Source organism: Panthera tigris, chromosome E2, assembly GCF_018350195.1.
Source record: "Panthera tigris isolate Pti1 chromosome E2, P.tigris_Pti1_mat1.1, whole genome shotgun sequence".
NCBI lineage: Eukaryota > Metazoa > Chordata > Mammalia > Carnivora > Felidae > Panthera > Panthera tigris.
Window position 1 is genome coordinate 26,168,213 of NC_056674.1, and position 26,414 is coordinate 26,194,626.

At 44.5% G+C, this 26,414-nt stretch overlaps 1 protein-coding gene across 10 annotated transcripts in view; it reads right to left on the reverse strand.

Moving 5' to 3' along the window:
* Positions 1-326: 326 nt before the first annotated feature.
* LOC102959837 (ATP-binding cassette sub-family C member 12) overlaps positions 327-26,414 on the reverse strand; it is a 95,535-nt gene continuing 69,447 nt past the window's right edge. For 5 of the 10 annotated variants that reach the window (XM_042969684.1, XM_042969686.1, XM_042969685.1 and 2 more), the window contains 14 exons: positions 24,464-24,553; positions 23,942-24,055; positions 23,658-23,761; positions 21,510-21,707; positions 20,508-20,734; positions 16,561-16,698; positions 12,215-12,401; positions 7,822-7,911; positions 5,767-5,956; positions 5,173-5,332; positions 4,069-4,147; positions 2,884-3,069; positions 1,206-1,370; positions 327-1,101 (listed from right to left, as the gene is read on the reverse strand). In XM_042969684.1, coding sequence (XP_042825618.1) covers positions 1,009-1,101; positions 1,206-1,370; positions 2,884-3,069; positions 4,069-4,147; positions 5,173-5,332; positions 5,767-5,956; positions 7,822-7,911; positions 12,215-12,401; positions 16,561-16,698; positions 20,508-20,734; positions 21,510-21,707; positions 23,658-23,761; positions 23,942-24,055; positions 24,464-24,553 — 2,021 coding nt within the window. In that variant the 3' untranslated portion in view covers positions 327-1,008. Of the gene's footprint in view, positions 1,102-1,205; positions 1,371-2,883; positions 3,070-4,068; positions 4,148-5,172; positions 5,333-5,766; positions 5,957-7,821; positions 7,912-12,214; positions 12,402-16,560; positions 16,699-20,507; positions 20,735-21,509; positions 21,708-23,657; positions 23,762-23,941; positions 24,056-24,463; positions 24,554-26,414 lie in introns of those variants that run through there. The other 5 variants (XM_042969681.1, XM_007096702.2, XM_042969682.1 and 2 more) reach the window with 5 other exon arrangements.

Genomic DNA, 26,414 nt, shown 5'->3' on the forward strand with positions numbered 1-26,414 from the left:
AACATCATTGGGGCCTTCAGTCCTAAGGGAAGAGAAACAGACTGTGAGTGTGCCCTTGGCAAAGAAGAGCCCTTTGGAATTTCTTTTTTTTTTTCCTTTCAGTCTTGCTGTGAATTAACAGTACTCAGTCTCCTGGGCTACTGGGAACATATCTTTCCTGCCTCTGACATAGCAAACCTGAGGTTGGAAAGCAAGCCTTTTATTTGGGAGATGCCATGAGGCTTTATCACTGAGTCAATGGAGAAAGCAAAGAGGGTCTGTGAGAGGAAACAGTACAGAAAATGGAAGATCTTCAGTATAATAATTACAAGGCAACATTTCAGGGTAGTTTAATCTCCTATTGCATTTTAATGACCAATATAGAAGATATAAAAATGTCATTTACAGAGAAACTCCAACCTTTTGTTTCCCTTGTTATTCTAATAGATCAAATAGAACATATAATATGATTTAAAAAAAATTTTTTTTCACCAAACAATGTAATCAATCTTGCATGCTACAGACCTTGTAGTTACTGCTTATCACACACACAAAATAGATGTGAAGAGGAGTTCAATGGGGAGAAAACTCTGCACTTTTCCTTTTTGATGAGAAGGCAGGAAACCTTTTACAAATTCCATCTTTAGGCATTTTCCCATTCTGTTTGATTAGATTTAACTGAAAGTTACACTTACACTGAAAGTTTCCATTCTCCGGCACTGAGGTGGTATTGATGGGGACACATTCATTGATGGGCACCTTGGAGTTTTAGGAGGTGGGGGCAGTTTTTTAATCCATTAGCTTCTTCTGCCTCTGTTTACCACCCAGAACCAGCTCCAAGCCAACCAGTGAGGTTGGGAGGCATGGGTTGGGTAAGGCAGGAAACCACCCTCCGCCCCAGCTCAGCCTGTGTGTCAGGGGTGGGACGGATTATGATGCCTGCAGAGATAGCTGGCCCTCCTCTTGCAGGCTCATCCAACTCATCTGAAGCATCCTCCTCCTCCTTTAAAATCAGCTGATGTGAGACCTTTACAATCGGACTTTGTTTTCTGCTGCTAGTAACATTGCAAATGCAGAATCTGGCTTCTCGGCAAGGACTTCAGGCTTGTCAAACTCGACCACCTGAAAGTCAGAGAAAAAGAGCTGAAATTGGCAGAAAATAGCCACTCACCTAGAGCCCAAACCGTTGAAGCCTCTGTGGAGGGGATGCCAACAACTTTCTGCACCTTCCCATTTTCCATGACCAGGACGAGGTCACAGTTGAGAACTGTGTTGAGGCGGTGGGCGATGGTCAATACCGTACAGCCTTTGAAGGCATCTTTGATGGTGCTCTGAACAAGGCTGTCAGTCTTGGAGTCCATGGAGGCGGTGGCTTCATCAAGGAGAATGATCTGTTGAGGAAGGCACATGGTAAAAGCCATACTAGACCAAAGCTGCACCTGAGGGAAACTCACAATCTTAGCTCTATTTATTACAAAAGAAGAAGGAGAAGAAGAAGAAGAGGAAGAAGAAGGAGGAGGAGAAGGGCTGAAAAGTCATGAGCTAAGGGCCCGTCTCAAAAGATCAGAACAACAACAGCAAAATAAAAGTTCACACCACCTCCATCTCCTTCTGAGGGACTGGCTGGAAGAATAAGGTGGTATGTTCTTTATTTCTGTTTTCTAAGTGGTTTATTCTAATCTTGCAAAGTGGTAGGAGGCTTTCTCTACTGTGCTAACCAGAGTCAGTGTGAGCTATAATAACAGTGATCGTACTAGTTTGCCATCACTGCTATTAACAAATCAGCACAAACTCAGAGGCTTAAAACAACAAAAATTTATTGCCTTTGCTGTTCTGGAAGCCAGAAGTCCTAAAGTCAAGGTATTGCCAGGGCTGTATCCCTTTTGCCAGCTCGAGGGAGAAACTGTTCCCTTGCCTGTTGCAGCTGTTCGGGGCTGCCTGTGTTCCTTGGCTTGTGCCTCCTTCCTGGTATTGCTCTAATACCTACTCCCATTGTCACATTGCTTCTCCTATTTCTGACTCTCCTGCCTCCCTCTTATACAGACTTGCATGATTACACTAGGCCCACACAGGTAATCCAGGATAATCTCCCCATCTCAAAATCCTTGACATAATCACATCTGCAAAGCCCCTTTTCCGTAGGTATGGTGGTATATTCTCCTGTTCCAGCTATCAGGACTCAGACATCTTTGGAGGGGGAGAGCATTATTCTGCCTACCACCATACTGGTTTGGAAATAAGAGGGCTTAAGCTCGCCTCTGCTTCACCTTGACTAAATTACTTGACCCCTGCCCTCAAAGGTTCTGTGCCCTCCTCTATAAAGGGAGGTTATACTTTCTTATGAGCATGAAATGCAAAGATAACCCACAAAGTACTTAGCAGCGTATAGTGCCTCAGTCAGCACGGAATGCATCATGGTGCCAGCTCCCTCTCCTACCATTAGCATGTCTACACAACACACAGGCTAGGTTACACTTTGGTCAGGGTTCAGAGAATGGGATTTCTAAAGCAACAGCAATCCCTTCCTTGAAATCAGTAACCAAGGATGACTAAGTCACTAAGAAAAATGAATATAAACATTACAATTCTCATATCTTAGCATTCTGAAGGCCTTCTTTAGCATCCTGGGCATTGTTTATCAGGCTTCAGAATTGTTCAGGGACAAGGCAAAAAAAAAAAAAAAAGTCAAGAGAAAGATTTCTCATACTCAGAGCACTTAGGAGACAAAGAGAATACCTAAGCAAGTCTTCCCAGGGGGAGGCCCAGAGGAGGCAGGTGCTCTTGCTGTAAATGACTGTTATTTTTCAATTTTTACCCCTTACAACTTTGTCTTAAAAGAAACTGATCGGTTTTTAAATGGCTCAATTGTTCTCTCTTTGCTGAAAGACAAACGCATAGCTCTACCTCCTGGATTGAGTGGCGCTGCGGGAAATATCCAAAATCTGACCAATCCATTTTTCCGTGCTGTTTCCTTACTTTTGAATTACGGAGAAGTGCTCGGGCCATACAAAGCAGCTGACGTTCCCCTACTGAGAAGTTTTCTCCATTTTCTGTGACTTCTGCCTGTAATTTTTCTGGGAGTTTCATTATCTATAAAACACAGAAAATGCCACATTTATGCTGATGATCTATAAAATTGTCCTGCATCATCTCTATTGATTGCCCCACTCATGCATTCATCAGCTGGCTTTATTTTACTGAGGAAGAGAAAGTACAAAACAACAATCATTTCAACATTGCAAACAGGCACCAGGGAAGGACCAGGGAGTAGGCGGACATCAATAATTTAAAATCACAGTATGATTCATAGAACCCTGTAGACACCTCATGAAAATAGGACAAATGGTACACATGTGGGTCCAGAGAAACACAAATGAAGTGTAAATGGCTTCCAGGGTTCCTATTTCTGTGGACAAAATACACATGGGATGGGAGTTTTCTAGTCATCAAGGAAAGGTACAACAGCATCTGATTTATCCAGTCACAGTGATATTGGGACATGCTCACCTTGGTACCAAGTCTTGGGGGAGAAAATCCCCTCCATGCTGCCGAGGTGGCCATACTCACCCACAGCTCTTCTAGGACAGGACCCTGTCTCACAGAAACTGGCCATACTGGCCATTCCTCGAGCCTGCCATACCCCCTCTCACCTTCCTGTGCCTTATATGTACCCATAAGCAAAGGAGGCTATTGGCAGAGCAACAGGATGCCCCATCTGCTCTAGAGTCAGATGCATTTGGGTTCAAGTCTCCATTCTGCCACTTACTAGCTTCACATGTTTCTTCCCTGAGTCTTAATTGCTACACCTCTAAAAATCAGGATAGGAGTTCCAAACTCAGAAGGCTGCAGTCAAGACAGGACCAGGTGAGGTGAGATCATACATGCAGAGCTCTTGTCCAGATCATTTCAGAGGCCTAAAAATATTATCTATTGTTGCTTTTAACAAAGAGTAAAAAAAGATCACATTCTCCTGACACATGTGACATCAGCAAATAAGCCGGACCAAATGATGGCCCGGGTCTTGTCAAATCCAAATCTGGGCCCTGGTGCTGGGAAACGGACTCATCCTGGTCAACCCCAGAGACCTACTGTGTCTCTCATGAATGTCCTCTCCAGAACCTGCCAGAGCATCTCATCTGAGTGACTCTCAAATGGATCCAAGTTGTACCTGCAATAAAGGAAAGAGCAGGGAGCCAGATTTCTCAGGAGGACAGGATGGGGGAGTATGTTTTCTGCAGCATGTGGGAGAGAGCAAGGGGTGGTGCGTGTGATGACTTTCATGGCCCCAAAAGCAGTGCTTAGCCCAGGACAATGGCCCATAAAATTACCAATCTCAGGCCAAGTGAGCAAAGCCCCACAGCTCTGTGATGGGGCAGAGACTACCAAGGCAGGAGAGACAGCACTGAACAAGGCACCCAGGAAGACACATTTGGTCCTTACAGTGGCCATGGACAGCAGAAGACCTTTGACCCTATGCAAATTATAGGCAGAGAGGGTGTGGTGGGGGGATTCACTTTGCCTTCAGAAGCAAGAGGTACAGCTGTGGCTCCCAGGACTTCACCCAGGGTGCCCCATATAGGTCTGGTATCTCAAGACATGGAATGCATTTTTCTTATAATTCTAAATGGCACTTAATATGAGAAATGTCCTTCTCATTGGAGGAGGAACCATTGCCCTGGACTAAATGAGAAAATGGTTTTCTCCTTATCCCTTGACATCAGATCTTGAGCCCCATGGAAGTTGCAACCCTACTGTTCTTGTACTTGAACAACTTCTGTTCATTCTTCAATGGGAATAAATTGGTGCACTTCCCTATGGAATGCTACATACATAGGGTAACCACTTATTTTATTTCGCTAACTGGGTACTTTTGAGGGTGGCCAGTGTTAAACCTTATAGGATGCTGAGACACAGGCATAAACCAGGGCTCTCCAGGGCCAACTGGGCTATATGCTCACCCTATGTGTAAGCATCTTGCTTATTTGTGATGTGGCACATAAAATACAGACAATGTTCAGGGCTCTAGTCCTTGGTTCTTCCTAAGGCTTCAGCAGGAACAGGTACTAGAAGTGCTTCTGAGCACCTCAGGATGGCTGCTTCCTTTAGGCCCACTGTGGGCACTTCACAAAGTTCCTGGCTGGTCTGATTTTACTACCTAAAAAATAGGAATGGACGATGATCAAAAACAGCTACCTTACTGTACCTACAAACAGGACAGGATCCTGGGGGATCACAGTCAGCTTGGTTCTGAGGTCTTCCAAACCTATAGTGCAGATATCCACCTCATCAATGAAAATCGTACCGCCAGCTGGCTCCACCAGACGAAACAAGGCCATTCCCAAGGATGACTTTCCTGGGAATAATAAAAGCAAGAACAGCAAATCAAACATCAGTTTGTACTTCTATCATATCCAAGTATCTAATCAGGGGAATTTGTAATGCAGTTAAATGGCTCAGTGCAGATGACTGTGCAGACAGAAAGGCCTCACTCTGTGGAGGCAATCAGCTGCCCTGACATGGTTAACCTGCCCGTTCCTGCAGGGGCTGTTAACACACGACTCATCCTCTGGGCCTCGTTTCACCAGAATGATTCTCATTTAATTAATTCAAAAACTGGTGTGTGTTTGTTTCCAACTCCACACACCCATTCAACCTGAAATCCCAATTTACAGTAAAGAGATTAGAGGGAGAAAAAAACAGCCAACCCACCACACATACACACAGCCCTCTGGTGTGGCTCAACCAGCATCCCCGGTGGAAATGCAAAGAAGACAACCCTGTCCTCACCAGAACCTGTTCTTCCAACAATCCCAACTGTCTGCCCGCTTTGAATACTCAAGTTCAGCCCATCAAGAACAAGGGGAGTGTTGTCTCTGTATCTCATCTGATAGTCTCTGAATGTTATCTCCCCATGCCTGGGCCAGTCACGGGGACAAGTCTCCACTTTGAGGGGGTGAGCGCATTCAGGAACACAGGTCTGGAAAACAGAATAACCAATGACAGGTTAACAATCATTCACTTTTCCATTCATTTAATTAATTCACGCATTCCCACAATTCTAGGTACTAGTGTTCGTGGTGGTGTGCTAGATCAAGAAACCCACTAAAGAAGTCACATTCCAATGGGGAAGTCAGATAATAAATAAGAAACAAAATCAGAAATAAAGACAATAAATCATAAAATAACATAAACATAAAACATTAAAAAAAATAAAAATGAAGACAATGTGTGTAGTGAAAGGGGTAGGCAGAGTAAAAGTAACTTAAGGGTTTAAGAAGGCATCTATGAGGATGTGCGATTCAAGCTGAGACGTAGAATGCTGATATAAGAAAGTTTGAGTTCAGAACCTTCCAGGCAGAGTAGACAGCTAGTGCAAAGGCCCTGGGGCCAGAACAAGCTTGGGCACTTTGAGGAATAGAAAGTAAAGTTAGGTGTCTGGAGCTTAGTGAATAGAGAGATGGACAACTATAAGGGACAGCTCATACGGGGCCATGTGGGCCTGGGCGTCAGCATTGTGACCTTGAAGCTGTGTGGCAAATCCAGACCAAATCTTGAGATTTGCAGAGTTCAGTCAGATACAATTTCAATATCTGCAAGTGTCTAAGAAATGCAAAGTCTAAGCCAAGTTGCTCTATTCAACTTGGCTGTGTTAGAACACCACCTCCTCTAAAGTTTTGAAGTCCCTGTGAGCCATGAGAAGTAAGGCCCCCATGTGCCCTGGGGGTGGCTGGCGAGTCCAAATCTGTGATAAGCAACTACAATTAACTGATAAAATATCTGTATTCCTACACAGTGAATATTTGTAACCCCCGGGAGATCTAGAATTAATAACGAGAATATTTAAGAGAAGCAAAATTGTAACAGTATTTTCAGTTGAAGGAATCTGCATATTTTGTGTTTCAAGTATAATATTAGTAACATAAGGGCCTGTGATTCTAATTTAAAATGTATAATTGAATAATTTATTTAGACATGATTTTAAGTTAAAAGCTTACTGTTCATCCACAGCATTGGGATGGTTATGCAAATTTAAAGCTTACTATATTTATAAGTGCAATTTATTAGATTTATATAACCTCTGGAAGGTTTGTTTGTTAAATCAGATAATCGAGATACTTAAGAAGGAAATGGAATGTGCTAAATTTTAAAATGCAGTTTAATGTTTTAAAGAGTTTAATTAAGTTTGTAAATGAGGCCAAATGCTATTCAAAGGCCCTTAAAAGTGATTGCTTGACTTGTCTAGACTTTTCAAAGAATAGCAGGATTTGTAAGTTGAACATAAAAGCTTTTAAAGAAGAGTTCGGCCATTGTTTTTTTTCAATTTACAATTTTAGTCAATCAAATAGTAATCTTTAGAAACTAAAGTTAGCCACTGATTTCTATTTTTGTATGCAGAAACTGCCTTTGAGAAAATTTTTTTTTAAAAAAAGAATCTCTTCCTCAACTTAAAGTACTTTAGACTGTATGGTAAATATGGGCTTTAAGAAGAGGGTTGTGGTTCATTTTCAGTTTTTATTTTATTTGTTTGTTTGTTTGCTTGTTTGTTTTTATTAGAGAAAGCATGTGTGTGCATGACACAACGAGGGGCACAGGGAGGGAGAGAGAGAACCCCAAGCATGCTCCACATTCAGCTTGAAGCCCAATGCAAGTCTCAGTCTCACAACTGTGAGTTCATGACTTGAGCCAAAATCAACAGTCTACCACCTAACCGACTGAACCACCCAGGCACCCCAACAAATTTCAGTTTTTAAAAAGACCCCTTTCACATGTCAAAAAATCAATGCCTGCATAAATTCCGCCAGAGTTAACTAGCCCTTCCTCTGGCATGCACTAATTTCTTACCAAAATATACTCCCTGAGCAGCTCCACGGGGGTGAATTTGGCCTGGGTCTCTGTCCCTGTTCGCACACATACTTGGAGTAGTCCGCTTAGCTATTGTAGAGAAGCAAAAGCTGAGTTAGATCCCTTTCCTCCCTTGGGTTCTGCTGCCCCACCCTCAGGGGCAGCCCTTGTGAATTACCCCTCACCAGCCTCACTCAGAGCCACACAAAAATATGCCTGCATTCCCAGCCAAGTGCCCAGAAGTAAAGACACTGCAGTGTTTTGCCTTTAAATATTCCTCTGCATTCGGAACCAAATGGGTAATGACATTTTCCCTGACACTCCAGATGGCATGAACCATCCCACCACAGTACCACTTGATCACTCTTGGTCTAAGCTGGAATCTCCCAGGGCCACAGAGCTGCTGGGTATCCACCCCTTGCTGCCATGTGGCATGGTCCTGCACTTCCATGCCCTCCCTGATTTACCCAACAGGCAGCCAAGCAGCCACTGAAATCCCATTGTCACAGACCATCATGGGTAGAAGGAAATCATTTAGCCCATCTGTTTGCTTCAGACATGAGAATATCTAGGCTCAGAGTGGGGAATGTGGCTTGCTAAGGTCACCTATCTTAGGCCAGAATCCCCCAGAAGCCAACCCTGAAATTTGAGTGTAAGCAGGTTGAATGGAGCTCCCCCAAAAAGATAATGTATGCATCCAAATCCCTGAGACCTGTGAATGTTACCTCATTTGAAAGAAAAAGACCTTTAGGTGTAAGTAAGGATCTTGAGATCATCCTGTATTACCTGGATGGACCTTAAATCCAATGACAAGTATCCTTATAAGAGACAGAGGAAGAGAAGACACAAAAGAGAAGAAGATGTGAAGACAGAGGCAAAAGTTGGAGTGATGCTGCTACAATACAAGAAATGCCAAAGAATGCCAGCAGCCACCAGAAGCTGGAAGAGACAAGGAATGGCGTGTCCCCTAGAGCATGCAGAGGGAACAAGGTCCTGCCTACACCTTGATTTGGGACTTCTGACCTCCAAAACTGTAAGAGAATAAATTTCTCTGATTTTAAGCCACTAGCTTATGGTGACTGGTTACAGCAGCCCTAGGAAATTAATCCAGGAGGTGGACCGCAAAAGTACCAGTGGGAGCTGGGAGAAGTGACATACAGAACAGAAAGTAAGTCATGAGAGGTTCACTTGTAAATACCCAAAATTTGATCCTACTGGAAGCTCTGGGACACTGCATGGAACACACTTGAGTTGTCCTGAGGAAGCTGGGCTACATCCCCACTGATGCCCTTCAACAATTTTTGGGGCCACTTCTGGCTTAGGGAATTCCCCACACTTGCAGGCTGCCCTGGGCTTGGACTGGGCACCTTCCCGTAACAGCAGGAGGCCAAGGCTGCCCTGGAGGGTTGGTGCACCAACAGCACCTGCTTCAGTCACAAGGTGGGCTTGTGGGCTCAAGGCAGGACCAGGTCTTCTTTCACTGGGTGAGCAGTGACTGTGGGCCAGGCCCTGTCACAGAAGGGCTGGTTTTCCAGGGCTGAATGTGATGGACAAAACCCCTACAGTCACATGGCTTATGTTCTAGCAGGCTGGCAGGATAAGACACATGTCATTTCAAGAAAAGGTAAGATGCCAATAAAACAGGATGTGAAAGAATGGTCGGAATGGAGGTGGGGGGGAGAGGTTTGCCTCTGTTAGGGCAGTTAAGGAACTGTGTGAGCAGAGGCATTTATAAAAAGAAGTCCGCCAGGCTAACTCAGGATTTGGATAGCTCTGAGTAGCAGCAAGTGACCTTAACAAGGAGGCAGTGTGGCCCAAGCAGGTAAATGGCAGGGGGCAGTGGTGTAGGTCCACACCCTTTGCATGGCTCCCTTGTTGCCTGCCTGCTTAACACACACCACTGGCTTTCTATTTCTCTTAGAGCAGTGGCTCTTGACCTGGGTGATTATGCCCTTCAGGAGACATTTAGCAATGTCTAAAGAAACTTGTGGTTGTCACAACCTTAGAGGAGGGAGGTTCTACTGGGATTTCCTAGTTAGAGATCATGGAGGCTAACATCCTATAACATATAGCACAGCCTCTCACAAAGAGGATCATCCAGCCCTTATATAAAAGCAACCTTATATTCCATGGCTGACAAAGCCTTACATAGTCTCTCCCCGCCAACACCTCAGACCTTATTTTCTACTCTGCTCAAGCTACATGACCTTCTGAATGCCTCAAATGCACCCAGCTCCTACCTACCCCAAGCCTTGCTCTGGCCTCTCAGCCTGAAGCATCCTCCCTTCCATCTTATTTGGCTGGTTCTTTGTCATTCATGGACCAGCTTGGAAGTCACCTCCTAGCAGAGTTCTCCTCTGACTATAGAATCTCATGTTGCTTCCCCATTGACAGTCACATTACCCTGTTTTATTATCTTCATAACAAACAATTTCTGAAACCTTCTCACTTATTTGCTTGTGCACTTATTTATTCCATCCCATGTTATATCTCTTTTTATCCCATAAACTCTATGAGAACAAGACCTGTCCAGATTGTTTGCTGCTGAATCCACAGCACCTAGCAGAATTCCTGGCTCACAGTAGATTCTCAGTGGCTATCTGGTGAATGAATGAATGAACCTTGCCCTTAAAAAGGGCTTATGTGCATTTTATTAAATTCAAGGTTATCATCCCTTTAAGTCCCTGGGAAGTCCTCCAGAAGTTAAGAACTCCCCCGCAGCACAGTGCTGGCCCAGTAAGTGCTCATTCTCCTCCATGATGTTATGTGATGTCAATTTACATTCACTTTCTGCTCTGTGGGACTTTACACCAATTTCTCATCCATCTAGGGAGTCTCCTCTGTTCTCAATGGAAGCTCTGTCATTCGGATTCTGTGTTCTCCAAAGGGGGCTAATGTTCAGCAAAACCCCAAAGTCAGCTAGAGAAGTGTACCCTTAGATCTAGTGTGTGCAAATTCTCCAGTCTTACAGGAATATTTGAAAACAATCTCACGGAAAGCTGATGATATCCCCCAAAAGCATGCCCTCAGTTGAGGAAAGCTGTTTCACTTGGACCAAGTAAGGGAATCTATTCAATATCATCTGCTTTATATCTTACTAGGCAACAACAAATAAAAACATCCATCAATGAGGGAAACTGGCTACCCAAGAAAAATTCATTTTTTCCCACTTAAGATAAAGATCTGAGAATATATTTTTGTTCTTCCCCCTTCCTAAAATGCCATTAAAATGATATCAGAGAGATTTTAAAAAAGGAATAGAACTTTAAGGGCAAGAGGGTTGGGAAGGGATAGCACTGAACGAAGAAGTCACAGATTTATGGAAGATGGAAAGGGGAAGAAGAGCCTTTTAATAGAAAGGAGGCAGAATGTGTTGTCAGGGCTTACAGAGATTTCTATCTAGCAGAACTCAGACAGGCTCCAGGTGTGAGAAGGAGCCACAGAAATACTGATCAGTAGTCTGTCTATAGACCCATCTGTTTACCAGTCCTCATCTTTCTCCCAACCAGATGTAGCTGGACACTTTATCCTTAGGCCAACACATACACACACATGCACACACACACACTCAAGATTCACACTCAGATAGGTATCAGACCCAGATGACCTAGGTTCAAACCCTACCTCTAACACATGACAAGTGTGTGATGTTGGACAAATCTCTCTAAGCCCAAGTTTTATCATGTATAAGGTGAGGACTATGGCAGAAACTATCTCACCAATTGTTGTGGGAATAAATGAATTAATTCACATACATGACTTACAATAGTACCCCAAATGGCATGTATTTCCTGATTATTATTATTATTATTATTCTGTATTACTATTATTTTCCTATTACTGTTATTTTCTTCAAAAGAAAAATACCAAAGCAAACAAAAAGAGAAGTCAGTATTATTTGTCATAGACATCATGGCTGCCTCTCCAGCATCCTTTTCCTGATCTCTTTTATGGGACAGTTCTGTGACTTGGGGATAGGATGGTGTGTGACTCCATCCCTTGACCTAAGCCAATCATCCCAATTCTATCCAGGCACTAATTTGTTCCGGGATGCCTAAACTAATCCAGTAAGAATAAAGCTCAGGGCTTTTGCTCCGTGACTAGGGTACAAAAAGCTTTCTTCCTCCTTCCTTCCTGTTGCAGCTCTCAGAGAATGCCAGTCACCATTGTACAACCATGAAGGAAGTCATCACAGAACAAGGACAAAGCCAGGGGCTATGATCCAACTATTCCTGAAGCCCACACAACTGTCATGCCTTTTAGTGATGTGAACCAGTAAGCTCTCTCTGTTTGTTGCACCCATTTGAGTTGGATCTTCTCTTACATCCATCCTCCCTAGTAATACCCTATGCCAGAGCCTCCAGGCCAAACCTAACTTTATACGAGGTGTTACCTGGATGATGTAAGACAAAGACAAGCCTTTGGATGAAGCACTAATTGAGGAGAAGCTCAGAGTCACCAACAAGGCCACGATGAAGGTGACAATGTTCATGAGGACATCCATTCTTAGAGCAAACCACCTGAGAGCACAGTTAAAGTACAGGAGGTGGCTGGAATTTTCATCATTTAGCATCTTAAACCTAAAATTAAAAAATAATACAAAACAGGAGTCAGTTGTACTTCCACAGAGCTAGGGTTAGGGTTACCAGAAAATTAAGACAAGGGGATTTTTTTTTCTTTTTCTTTTTCTTTATTTTAGAAAGAGTGAGAGAGAGTGTGCATATGCAAGTGGGGGAGAAGGGCAGAGGGAGAGAGAGGGAGAATCTTAAGTGGGATGCATGCTGAGCACAGAGACTGACATGGGGCTCAATCCCATAACACTGGGATCATGATCTGAGCCAGAATCAAGAGTCAAATGCTCAACTGACTGAGCCACCCAGGCTCCACAAAGAGGAATTTTTAATCAAGAGCTAATGCACTCTTACATAAGACCCTTACAAAGACACGCATATGTCCATCAATACTCTTTAAAATCTGCCACCATAGGCATCTTTGATATGCACATTTTTTGAGAAATCCTATGTAGCAGCATTGTGCTGAGTGGGCTTTTTCTCTCTTTCCCAGAACTGACAACTAGAACCCACAGCTGAGAAAAAAAGGTGCTCAGTATCTCATGCTCTACCTTCAAAAGACTTCTATTTTGGATTCAGCCACTCCCTTAAAGGCCATGTGGAATTGACAGTTAGCCCCTTGATCTATAAAAGGGTAAGGGCTGATTTTGGCAGAGGATGCCTTTAGGGAGAATCAGTGTGTGTGATGGTTGAGAAGGGAAAGAAGGATGCTTGGTTCCCCTCATCAAATCAGAGAGAGAAGATTCAAGGCCGTTGCTGGGGGTCTCCTCCAGAAGAAAAAAACTGACAACTTGTAACCCCTGTTGTGTATCCACTGAGCCAAAAAGAAAAAGGACACTGGGCAGAGGGATGGAGAAATGACACTGCTAAGGATGAGGGCAAGACCCCCCTGGAGTTGCTCATTCCCTAGATGCATGGAAGGCAGATCCTGCCCAATCCTGCAGTTCCTAGAGTTGAGGGTACAGAGAGAAGATGACTTTCGGTGCTGTAGTCTTAATGCAGTATCCATCAGCATGAGGCAGAGAGGCCCCAGATCAGGGGAATGCAGTGGAAGGCTTCACAGGAAGAGCTCTCTGGAAGACCCACGCAGATCTTGCCCATGAGCAATGCCTAGCAGAACTGCCATGGACTTGGTCCTGTTGGAGCCTCCACCTTGCCACACCACATCTGCACAATTTGCTGGAATGGCAGAAATGAGCATCAGGAAGGAGAGAATAACCTGATAATGTGTCCTCCCTCACTTCATTCCTCTGCACCAGCCTCAGGGAACCAGGCTCAGAGAAAAAGGAGAAAATGTTTAAAAGAATAGACCAAAGGCTTCCCAGTAGCACACCTGCCCTCCCTCTCCACCTGACACATACACACAGCACAGTATTACTACTCCAAGCCTCTGGGTGTGTAGGGAGGGAATACAGTTGGCCCTTGAATAACGTGGGTTTGAACTACACAGGTCTACTTACACATGGATGTTTTTCAATAAATACAATGCAATATTGTAAATGTATTTTCTCTTCCTTATGATTTTATTAATAACATTTTCTTTCTCTAGTGTTCTTTATTGTAAAGATATAGTATATAATACATATGACATACAAAATATGTGTTAACCAACTGTTTATATCATTGGTATAGTAAGCTATTAGTAGTTAAGTATGAGGGGAGTCAAAAGTTATATGCATATTTTCAACTGTGTGGGGGGGTTGATGCCACTAAACCTGCATGGCTCAAGGGTCAACTTGACCCAGACTGAAATTTTGAGTGGGCTGAACTAACAACTAACCATGAGAGATATCAGATTCAACTGCCACTGAAGGTTCCCTTGACCTATTGGGAAAGGGGTTTCAATGTTTAAACCCCTCACTGGCACAGTCATGAACATCTCTGGTCATTGCTGCTTCATCCTGTTCCAATGATCCTCCAAAGACTCTGTCTAGAAGCACCTCTGACCAACCATGCTGGGCCTGTAGCACCCTCCCCCTTCTGTTTCTTTCAAAGTTATTTTCCCCAGAGCTTAGTTAAAATATTCTTCCAAATACCATGGTGTTTCTATCCTACAGCTATAAAGCTTACAAATTCAGATGATGGTTTAAGTGACTTAGAAGTCATCTGAGGTCTTATCTGTGTGGTTGGTCAGATTGCACAGGAACGAAAGAAACAGAAGGCCGGGATCAAATTGGAATTTGACCCCAAGGCTTTGTTTAAAAAGCAATACATGTCAGGGGTGCCTGGGTGGCTCAGTTGGTTAAGCGTCCGACTTTGGCTTAGGTCATGATCTCGCAGTTCATGGGTTTGAGCCCTGCATTGGGCTCTGTGCTGACAGCTCAGAGCCTGGAGCCTGCTTTGGATTCTGTGTCTCCCTCTCTCTCTGCCCCTCCCCCACTTGTACCCTGTCTCTCTGTCTCTCAAAAATAAATAAAACATTTAAAAAAAATTTTTTTAAGCAATACATGTCAGAAGCCCAAGCCCTCTGGAAAGTCCATGACAGGAAAGAAAGTATTAAAAAGAAGCGGACCCCATCAATCATGTAGGACTCAGCTGCCCTGTAGGATTCCCTTGGAAACCTTGGACAAAAATCTGCAAGAAGACAAACCTTGTATCTGTTTTGTTTGTCATGAGTAAGTTGATGAGTAATTCTATGGACAGGAGCCTTTCCTCATGATCAGGACACTGGAAGTGTCAATGTGTGATGCAGGACTCTCTACAGATGACACATAGGTTAAACTAGGAAGAGCACAGCCACTGATTGAACTAAAGGCAAGTTGAGATGCCAAGTTTACACTGAGACCCTGGGTGGCAAAGTGTGGGAAAAGAGAGAGAAAAAGAATTAGACCCAAACTTGAAGTTTGTGTTAGGTTTTTAAGGCAGAAAAATATGGAAAAAAATAAAACAAAACAAAGTGGAACACCTATGTGTCATACACTGCTATAGATTCACCAAACTCCATTTTTTTCCCTCCTATGGACACAACTGGACTACATTTCTCAGCCTCCCTTGCAGTTTGGTGAGTACATGTGAATGAAATCTGGTCAATGAATGTGCAGAAATGATAAGTATCTTCATTGGAATTAACCCATAAAAATTTCCCATGGGATCCTGCACCCACCTCTCCTACCTTATCCTCCAGTTAGACACAGAGGATCATAGAGAAGACCCCCCCCCCCACAGCCCTCAGGATGGAAAAGCCCTAGGTGGAACAAAATCCCTTTCCCCTACCCTATGGATGCTCTTTAAATTGTGACTTGAAGAAGAATAAATATGTATTGTGTTAAGTCCCTAAAACTTGGAAGTCTTTGCTACTACAGTGAGCCTACATGGTCGATACAATTTATACTGTGTTTTAGAACTTTGGAGCTGGAAGACTCCAGAGAAATTTACTCATCTAGTCCCCACACTTTAAAAAGAAGAAAAGAGGTGTGTATCCATTAAGTGAAATATAATATGGCCTTTAAATTTTATTTTTACTGGGTGCTTGGATGCCTCAGTTGGTTGAGTGTCCACCTCTTGATTTCAGCTCAGGTCATGATCCCAGAGTCATGGAATCCCAGAGTCAAGCCCCACGTCAGCCTCCACACTGAGTGTGAAGTCTGCTTAGGATTCTCTCTCTCTCCTTCTGCCTTTCTCCCTGCTCTCTGTCTCTCTCTCTCTGTGTCTCAAAAATAGAAAAAAAAATAAAAATAAAAAAATTTTATAAGATATATAATGTTTAAAATGTTATTTAAAAATAAAATGAAACAAACATGATTATAAATACTTAAGAAATTTTAAAAAAAGACTGGAAGGAAATATATAAAAATATTAATAGGATGTAGTTAGGGACCTTTGAGTGATTTTTTTTCTTTTTTCTTTTTTCTTTTTTTTTTCTGCTTTCTCCTACTTTCCTGAATTGTGCAAATTTTACTTCTACTGCATAAAGTAAAACATGTAAAATCACACATTGAGGTTGTCATTGAATGAACTCACCACTTTTGGGGCCCCAGATACTAGGAAGAAAGGCTTAGTACCCTAAAGTACTCCTTTTGGATTCTGACAGCAATTCACTTATGGTGAGTCCCCAGCAGCCCAGACTTCCCTTCTCAGAGTCAAAGAGGCCATCTGTTCCTAGGACCTCCCATTCAGGGTTAGATGTGAAGTGGGGAGACCTGGAGCAGGGGCCCAGTGCAGTACTTACTTGCTAATGCAGTCCTCTTTCTTGTCATAGGCATGGATGATGCCCAGGCCCTGCATGGATGAAGTGATATGGGAGAACCAGGGAGTCCGGCTGATATTCTCCAGCTTCTTGAGCTCCTGGGCTCCTCCATGGAAAATGCTGTAGGGAAATCAAGAAGACTACAAAGTGGGGTCTCTGAGGGCTTGCCCTTAGCACTTGCAGGTCCGACTATGCACTCAAGACAAAGTTTAAGTCAGACGGGTGCCATCTAACTAAGATGAAGGGGTTGGCCTGCCACTCTCCCCTAGGAGAAACCATCCTAGGGACAGATGGGGTCTCAGAAATGTGTCTCAGACATGAATAGAAATTTTCCCCAAAAAGACATACAGATGGCCAACAGACGCATGAAAAAATGCTCATCAGTCATCATCAGGGAAATACAAATCAAAACTACAATGAGATATCACCTCACACCTGTCATAATGGCTAAAATTAACAACACAGGAAACAGATGTTGGCAAGGTTTCGGAGAAAGGGGAACCCTCTTAGACTGCAAACTGGTGCAGCCACTCTGGAAAACAGTATGGAGGTTCCTCAAAAAGTTAAAAGTAGAACTACCCTATGATCCATCAATCGAACTACTAGGTATTTACCCAAAGAATACAAAAATACTAAATCAAAGGGATATATGCACCTCAATGTTTATAGTAGCATTATCTACAATAGCCAAACTGTGGAAACAGCTCAAGTGTCCATCAACTGATGAATGGATAAAGATGTGGTATATATATATATATATATATATATATATATACAAAGGATAATTACTCAGCCATAAAAAAGAATGAGATTTTGCCATTTGCAATGACATGGATGGAGCTAGACAGTATAATGCTAAGCAAAATGAGTCAGTCAGAGAAAGACAAATACCATATGATTTCACTCATGTGGAATTTAGGAAGCAAGGCAGATGAATATAGAGGGGTAAAAAAAAGGAGTCAAACCATAAAGCTGACTGTTAACTATGGAGAACAAACTGAGGGTTGTCGGAGGGGAGGTAGGTGGGGGATTGGTTAAATGGGTGATGGGTACTAAGAAGTGCACTTGTTGTAATGAGCACTGGGCATTGTATGTAAGTGATGAATCACTTACATATTTCACACTTACATAGTAGTTTCCCTATTCCTGAAACTAATATTACACTATACGTTAACTAAATACATAAAATAATTTAAATAAAAACTTGAAATAAAAACTTAAAAAATTAAATAAAAACTTGAAACTACAAAAAAAAGTAAGAAAAAGAAAAATGTCTCTCAGAAATGTAAGCCATTCCTTGCTATGGTCTCAGTTTTGAGTGCATCTTGTAGCATGAGTGTCTTGCTGCAGGAGATGTGGGTCCAGTCTTTGAAGACAAGGAATTTTCATACAGTGTAGCTTCTAATACAAGCCAACCACTTTCTGGGACCCAACCAAAGAAAAAAATGATCTGTTCCAATTCTGGTGGAAAATCTGGTGTGTCAACTCCAATGCATGGTCTTCTGAAGGCATTTTCAAAGGTAATTTTGAATCATAGCCTCAGGAGCTGACTTTAGAACCAAACTCTTCCACAGGGTGATCCTCTCCTGGGTGTTGAAGCTCCAGGACCCTGAAGAGTTCCAGACTACTGCCCACAGGCATGCACATTGGCAGGCTGGCCCATGACAGTGAGTCTAATCTGCCCTCCAGACTCTCATCTAAAACCCAGGGAAGAGGAAAGAAAACTTCATTAGCTCAAAGTTCAAGTGAGTTAGTTGGAAATATTTGGGTGATTCAGTCACAGCCAGCCCTGGTCTGGCCTATCTTTGTAGCAAGAAGTAGGGGTGCAAAGCAGAGAAAAACCTTTTGCTAAGTAAAACAACAGTATAAAACAGGAGAACAGACAGGAACAACGGTCAGACAAACACAGGGATTACAAAAATGAACGCCAAGTCAAGGAGTCCATTTTAAGAAGCGGTGCCCAAGACATGCTTTATCTTTGCAAAGGACTTGCAGAAAGTATTTTACTTGGTCACCACAATAAATCCTTGAGGCTGGACAGTGAGGCCATGTGACCTTTCCTGGAGTCACCAAGGGGACAGTGGGAGACCAAAGAGAGAGCCCAGGGCTCCAGTTCCCAAGGTCACACCAGCTCCTGCACAGAAGCCAAGGATGCAGAATCCACCTCTCCAGCCCCGATGCACCCCTGTACCCTCCTTTCCCACTATCTGTTGGCACCATCTATGGACTTGACCCACGAACTTGAAATATCCAACAGTGAGCCCACAATCTTGATTACCCAAATCACTCCCTTCCCAGATCACCTTCACATCGCTCTTCACATCGCTCCCCATCTTGGACCCATCCTTGGCATTTCCCATTCCCCAACCCCAAAGACCATCTCAGAAATGATTCATAAATCTTTTCTGTCCCCACTGCTGCCACTTGTCTCAACTCTCATTCAGACCCTACATTTCAAGAGTCTCTCATCCCATAGCCCTGTCCTGATCTTTCCATAGCTCCATCCATCCTCCACACTGGCCAAAATGATATTTCTAAAAACTCAGCTCTGAGCATGGTGTCCCTGGATGAAAACAACCTTGCTTATGGGTAGAGGCAGGTCTAGGATTTGGGAGCTGAATCCCTTACAACTAGGGGACCCTCTTTAAGACCCTCAGCATCCAACCCAAGACTTTGTGCATCTAGGAGTGGAATAAACATATTGCTGAATTTTATGGAAACATTTCTATAACACTGTGTAGTTGACTCTTGAACAATGCAAGGGATGGGGCATCAACCCCCACCCCACCCCGTGCAATTGAAAATCTGCTTATAACAATTTTGACTCCCCCAAAACTTAACTACTAATAGTCTACTGTTGACTAGATGCCTTACTGATAACATAAACAGTTGATTAACACATATTTTATATGTATTATATACTATATTCTTACTATAAAGTAAGATAAAGAAGAGAAAGGGTTATTTAAAAAATCATTAGGAAGAGAAAATACATTTATAATAAGGTACTGTATATATATATATATATATATATATATATATATATATATATATATATAAAGAATCCACATATAAGTGGACCTGTGTGGTTCAAACCCATGTTGTTCAAGGGTCAACTGTATTCCCTTTCTAATTTGTAAGCCACTTATAGCTCTACAGTCTCATTTGATCCTCACAAGACTCCCCTGGCACAGGTGAGATGTATATTTTAATGGTTACCTTTAGGGATGAAGACACAAGCTTGCAGTATTTCTCTGGCTTCCCCAGGGTCTTCCAGCTAGTTTTGCAGGAGGGCTGGGGCTCTGGCAAATTTCTCTGATTTCCAAGCCTTTGGCCTTACACAATACCCACCACGCTGCCTGCTGAGAACTCCAACTCTCTCCAGGAACAGGGAGGAGCTGGGTTCCTTGAAGGCTGGGGTCAATCCACCCTCCTGCTTCCCTCCAACGTGGGTGAGGAAGTGGAAATGAGGCACAGCCTCAGTAGGACTCCCCAGTGCCTAGCTGCCTGAGGCCTTTCTCTATCCATATCAGTGATTAGGGTGGGGGCTAGTTCCCAAAGCTCAGAGTGACTAAGGACTGGTCTTACCTCTCTTCTCCAGCAGCAGGACGCCAGAGAGAGCCCCATGGTCAACAGCATAACAGCAGACAACAAGCATGGTTACTAGTTTCCTCGCCTAGGACCACAGACTTAACCTCCCCATTCATGCCCACCTCTCAGAGTTGCTCTGAGACTAAAATGTCAGATGTATGCAAGACCACTGAGCATAGCACCTGGCATTTCATCACCACTAAAAATCAATATGATCCTCCCCATTCAGAGAAGATAGCAGGGACTCAGCATCACCTGACACTACCCAGTCATTGTGCAGAGTTAACCAAATATGTCAAGATTTCATGTGCTCCTTTTTAAATAGTGCATTGACCTACCATAAAAGAATGAAGAAGCCAACAGCAAGGCCAGCCAGGACTAAAAGGACAGCAGGAAACACAGCAGCCAATATCACAAGAATAAACAGCACCATAAAAAATTGCTGCAGAAAGTTCTCCGCGTGAAATGGAAGTCTCACATCCAGCTCATCCATATCCTTGGAAAAACGGTTCATTAGCCTGCCAGTGGGAGTCGTGTCAAAGAAGCTCATTGGGCTCTTTAAGATCTGTGGATAAAGTCAGAGAGTCCACATTGAGGTGTGAGTTTAGTAAAGCCTGGCCACTCTGCTGGGGCTGGGATATTTTGAGCAGCCTGAGCATTTTTCCAGGGCCCAACCCAGTGTACCAGGCCATCCTGGGAAGGTGAGGATGCTCCCCATTCTTGTGGCCCCCATGAATGAGAGGGATTGTGGGAAAGATTCAGCCTCGGTGTGGAACCCCAGGGAAAGCCCCTGAAGATTGGGCCTCCCTCCAAGCCTGGGATGCAGCCTGGGGTACCTCTGGAGGAGGGTGGGATTTTGTGCTCTGGAGCAATAAAAAGTCAAGTGCCCCTGTGTCTGTCTGCCCTCAAATTATGAGCCACACCTCTGGGCTCTGTCCAGGGCCCTGGCAATAGTGGCTGATGCCTACTGCTGCAGTGGAATGAGAAGGCAGCCAGAAGGACTTCTTAAGGCCCTCAGTGTACTCAGGGGTCTTTGGAGCTAGAGATGTCCTGTTGGCCTGTACATGTCTGTTCCAATGCAGTGCTCTCAGGAAAACCTTCCTGACCACATTTGCCTCCACCCCTAGTTTAGCCTGAGGGCTCATGACACATTCCCTCAGTCCCTGGAGTTGCCTTCACAGTTGATAGTACATATTAGGAAGCTTCCCAGACATCACTGTAAGCATCTTGAGCATCATGTCTGTCCCCAGAGCCCAGCTCAGTACCTGATGTATCATAGGTGCTCAATAAAAGCTATTGACTGAAAAACTGGATTCGTTTGCAGGCCCTGAGAGCAGTACCTTGTCAAACACTTGGTCGTGTAATGAGCAGGATGCCATCAGTGTGGTCTTGGTTAAGGTGAAGCCTTTGATGATACTAAACATCAGTACAGACACCATACTCCCTGCGTATACCCACTGGTACACATGCTGCCCAGTGTCTGCCAGGACTGCGCCAATCTCACATGCACTCTTGTTGCCCTGGGGTCCACAGGTCATCTTTGGAGAAAAACAGAAGAAGCACCAAGAATTGGTAAACTGTCAGGAAAATGGGAATTTCCCAGAGGATCCTTCCAGAGAGAAGAAATTAAAAAGGGGTACATAATTGCTAAGAAATCAGGTCACTTCCCTCTGAGGGCCTCGGAACTTTGCATGGGTCCTCCTGTTGGGTGGTCAGCCCCCAAGGGGTACCTGATTTATAAGTCTCAGCACAGTCAGTGGGAAAAGCAAAACAGACAAACCAGGCAGGCACAGCAGACAGATAGTTTCTGTCCCAGAAGCTAGCTACACCTCAGGAGACAAGAGGTGATATTGGGCCAGGAAGATTACAGAAGCACAGGAACTCTGGATGCCAAGAGGCTAGCTGAACAGCCCTCAGGCAGCCCATACAGGACAGGGTATCAGGAACCTGCCTGGCAGAAGCCACCAGACCTTTAGGGATTTGTGGGGGGTCTCTCTGTAGGGTGGACCAGCTCCACAACCCCCTCCCTTTCCTTTCCTTAAGGGGCACCTTGGAAGGCATTGGTCCACTGCCCTGAAGTCTCTGGTGGGGAGGAGGGAGACTGGTGAACCACAGGACTCTAGGAAAATTCAAGAAGACCACATGCAGCTCCATCCTGCTGGGGGTGGGGGGCATAGAACACACATTTTTGCTAACATTTCTGGGGAGAAGCCATCTCTTCCTCCCGAGAAATTGGCAGTTCCATTTTTCTCTGAGCCATGTGCTGAAAGTCAAGACTGCCTTTGGGGAGCAAACAAGCATCTTTCTTCTAAATGCCATTTTGCTGATTACAGCAATAGCGGAAATGTAAACCAGAGGTGACAGCTGATGGATGAACACCCATAAAAGCAAAAGCATCCCTAGGGAGCTAATTGATGAAAGGCCCAGCTTGAACTGAGGAGACTTCACTATGCATCAGGTTGTGCCCACAGTGTCTGGGGGGGCCAGGCAAACACCTGGGTCTGCCATCACTGCTGCATGCTCAATTAGCCAATGGCGCTGGCTCACTGAGGAAGCACCACACCTAGGAGGAGTTTCCATCCAGACCAGAAACCTTGAGCTCTTCATGAGCCAGTGAGGATCTGGGGGAATATTCCAGAGATGGCTCTCTTCCTGCACAGTGCAGGGCACCCACTGGCTTCTCCCCTTGGGAATGACCCCAGGAAGCTGTGCCAACCTCCGGGAGAGCTGTAGTGACTTCTCCCCTGCCTATGTCTCCCCAATGCCTTCTCACTTTGGTTGTCATAGCAACAGCACTATACCAAAATGTAAACTTGGAGGATGCACCCACAGCATTCCCAGGGGCTCCAGGAAAGCTTAGAAGCCATCGGCCAAAAGCTAGGAGAGTTTTTAGCAAGCTCCAGCAAGAGCAGACTTATCAGTCCTTCCCAGGTGGGGCTGCGGTCTAGAGAAGAGCCTTGGGTGGCAGATACCCAGTGTCTCAGAAAGATACACGGTGCTTCTGCAGCACAGCCAGGGACTAAATCTGGCTTTTGCATATCCCATTCCTGTAGAGGGACTTTGGAGAGCAGAAAGAGAAGGAACACTCAGACACCCACAGTGTCAACAATAAGATGCCAGTATATGTTCAGAGGCAGGAAGGTTAAAGTCCATGTTAGGTTTCCCTGGGCCCCTCCAGGGCCTCCTGAGAGGTGCCTCACAGTGGAGGCTGCAAGACTGACTCTGTCCTACACAGGCATGACTCCACAGACATGCTGAGTTTGCCTGGCACAACCACAATCTTCTTAGCTAATCCTTTAAAATCTGAAGGTGGCACAGAGAAATCCAGATGCCCTGCTTGTCTTAAAAAATCAAAGGGGATTTCAGGACTTGAATTGTGTAGGCAGCTGATCTCAACTTCATGGAAAGGGGCAGTGGCAGGCTCATTGTGTGTGTTCCTACTATCCATCAACTGACTCAACATTCCCCAAGGCCAAAGGGAAACTCACCTGTGAGCCCTTGTCTAGCCAGAGACCCAGCCACCAATTGCTGAAGACAGAGCTACCGATCATCAGGAGGAAGAGGGACACCACAAAGAGAGAGAGAAGGTACCCTACAAGAGGAGGGGAGAGGTCCAGAGAGTTACAGAGGAGGAGTCTGCTGTGGGTCCAACCCTGATGGGAAATTCAAAGCCTGCAGGAACAGGGTCCCCGCCCCTGGGAACCACCTTCCAGGCTACTACCACAAGTCTGGGTGTTGAGACCCTGAACCCCAATGGGGACGTGTGTTCTACCTGGTTGGAAAATGGGTCCAAATTGCCAATATATTGACAAAAACCACCAAATGCACCTTAATAGAAGCAACTTGATATTCTTCAAACAAACAAACAAATAAAAAAACCGTCTTGCTGGGGAGAGACAAGAAATAAAAGTTTAAGGTATTTGCACACTGAGATGGGAATCTTGCACCGAAGGCAGGCTATGAGCGGATGGCTGCTGTACTCAGTCATGAGGCAGCGAGGTGCGGAAGAACCATGGCTGGTTCATGCTGCTGTTCATTCAGTTTCAATAAATAGCATCTGGCAGCTTTAATGGAGATAAAGGGTGATTCCATTTAAAAGGCTGTATTATCAGACTTCAGATTTTTAGGCCCGGGGAGGAGGAGATGGGGGGAAGTGTGGAATAAAAGCATTGACAAATGGGTCCAGCATAAAAGGAGTAATTGTCAAGGAAATTATAAAATGTGAACCCAACAGTTTGAGGACGGATTTTTTTAATGCAAATTAAATCAAGAAACCCGTTGTTTTATATCAAACCTCCAGAAGCCTTAATGTACGTGTGATACGTTTTCCAGGTCACGGTTCCTTCCTGAGGGGATTCAGTCTGGACGAGCTGGTGCAGAGGAACTACAGAGACAGACACAAGTCCTGTGTCACCTGCTGGTAGGGCAGGAGCCCAGAGGGGCAGGCACACCTCTCCTGCATACCCCACACCACCATCAGAAGGGGCGGCAGTTCCACCCCCTCCTTCCATTTATCCTATGCTTTGAAATTCCCAACACACTTTTTCTTGTGTTATTTTCTCATCACAGCCCTGTAAGACAAGTGGCTTTCAATCTTTCAAGAAATGTTTATTAAGCACCTACTATGTGCTCAGCCTTGGGATATGGATTGCTGTGGTCTAGTTCTCCAGAAGCTGTTTCTAAGAAGAGGGTATGAGTGCATGCAGCTTATTCAGGAGCTTGAGGGAGTAGGAAAGGGAAGGAAAGGCAGCAACAAAAAGGCATCTCACCAAGGGATCACCAAGTCAGAGATCCCTGTGGACAACTGGAGCTTAATCTCATGTAGAGAAATGTCAGAGCCAGTGTGGAGCAGGCTTTTCACCTGACCAGAGGGATCTGGGATATTTCTACAACTCCCATTGGCCACTGCAGGGCTCCTCCCTGCAGGGGGGTTAATTTGCCAGCACTTCTAGCTTGACCTGAGGCTGGCAGTTTCCAGAGAGAGCCCCTGGGCAAAGGAATACAGCTGGGAGTCAGGCTACATGCGCTGAAGTGCTAAAGGCACCCACAGCAGTTACTGCAGGGTGACCAGGAACCAGGTGGCTCTTGTCTTCTCAAAGCTCACGCCTCAAAGAAGAAACCCAGGGCATCTCCTTGGTCAGCCACTGCATGGGCTCCTGATTCCATCCATGTGGCTGCCCCAAGTCCTCTCCACTTTCCAAAGGGAAAGGAAAATGACCATCAAATTCTCATGGAAACCAGAGGTATAGGGATGTTTGGCTAAACATCCAGCAGTCAGAACCGAGTACTCATCCCATTCTTCTTCTTCATAGAGAAGCATGAAAATGCCAGCTCCAAAGCAGAATCCTACACCATACGTAGCTTTTATAAACAGAGATAAATAGAGCTAGACCCGAGGCTGCCCCTGCACACAGACCCACTGCATCTTGTTCTGAGAGGGATAGCTGTCACACCTCAAATGTGCCTCCATGAATAAAGCTACTATTGTACCCTCTGCCTGGGAACCTTTGTGCTTCTTTGAAATGTTCAGCCTGACTTTCGTTGTGTTTCTCCCCGGGCCTGTAAAATGAGATGCCCAGGTGGGTTGGCAGAGCATAACGAACAGCATCCTGGAGCACAAAAGGAACTGGTCAAATCCCCTTGCAGCCTGCCAGCCCAGCCTGGAATGTTGCTGATTCTCTGTTCACCTTGCTGTGCTTTAAAAAATGCCCTGATGCCAGGCATGCTGGGCACTGCCACCTTTAACTGGCTCCTTTCCTATAACTTTCAGAGCATTTCACATGTTCGATTTCCCCTCCAGAGAAGGGGGATGAGAAAGAAAAGAGGAGCAGGATTTACTCTGGTCACAGGAGCTCACATCCTGGGCAGCCTGGAGCTTTCCTGAGAAGGCACGAAAGAGATGGCAAGTACCTCACTTCAGCCTTGGCAGCCTCCAGAGCGATAAAAATATGCTGTCTTTCCAAACATGCATGCATTTGTCACAAGCACCATTAATGGTGCCAAATTTCAATTCAAAGACTCACATTTTTTTTCACATTTTAACATCTCTGAAATCAGGATGTGCCTTCCATTCTGTAGTATGCCATATCATCTAATTGGCAAAGATTTTTCTTTCTAAGTGGTACATAAAACGATGGTGATCTTAAAATGGATGGTATCTTAAACTTGATTAAATACACTGAGGGTTTTTTTTCCAGCTACACATTATTGAGGAACAGAGCTCTAACTTGGAAAGCCACCTCATT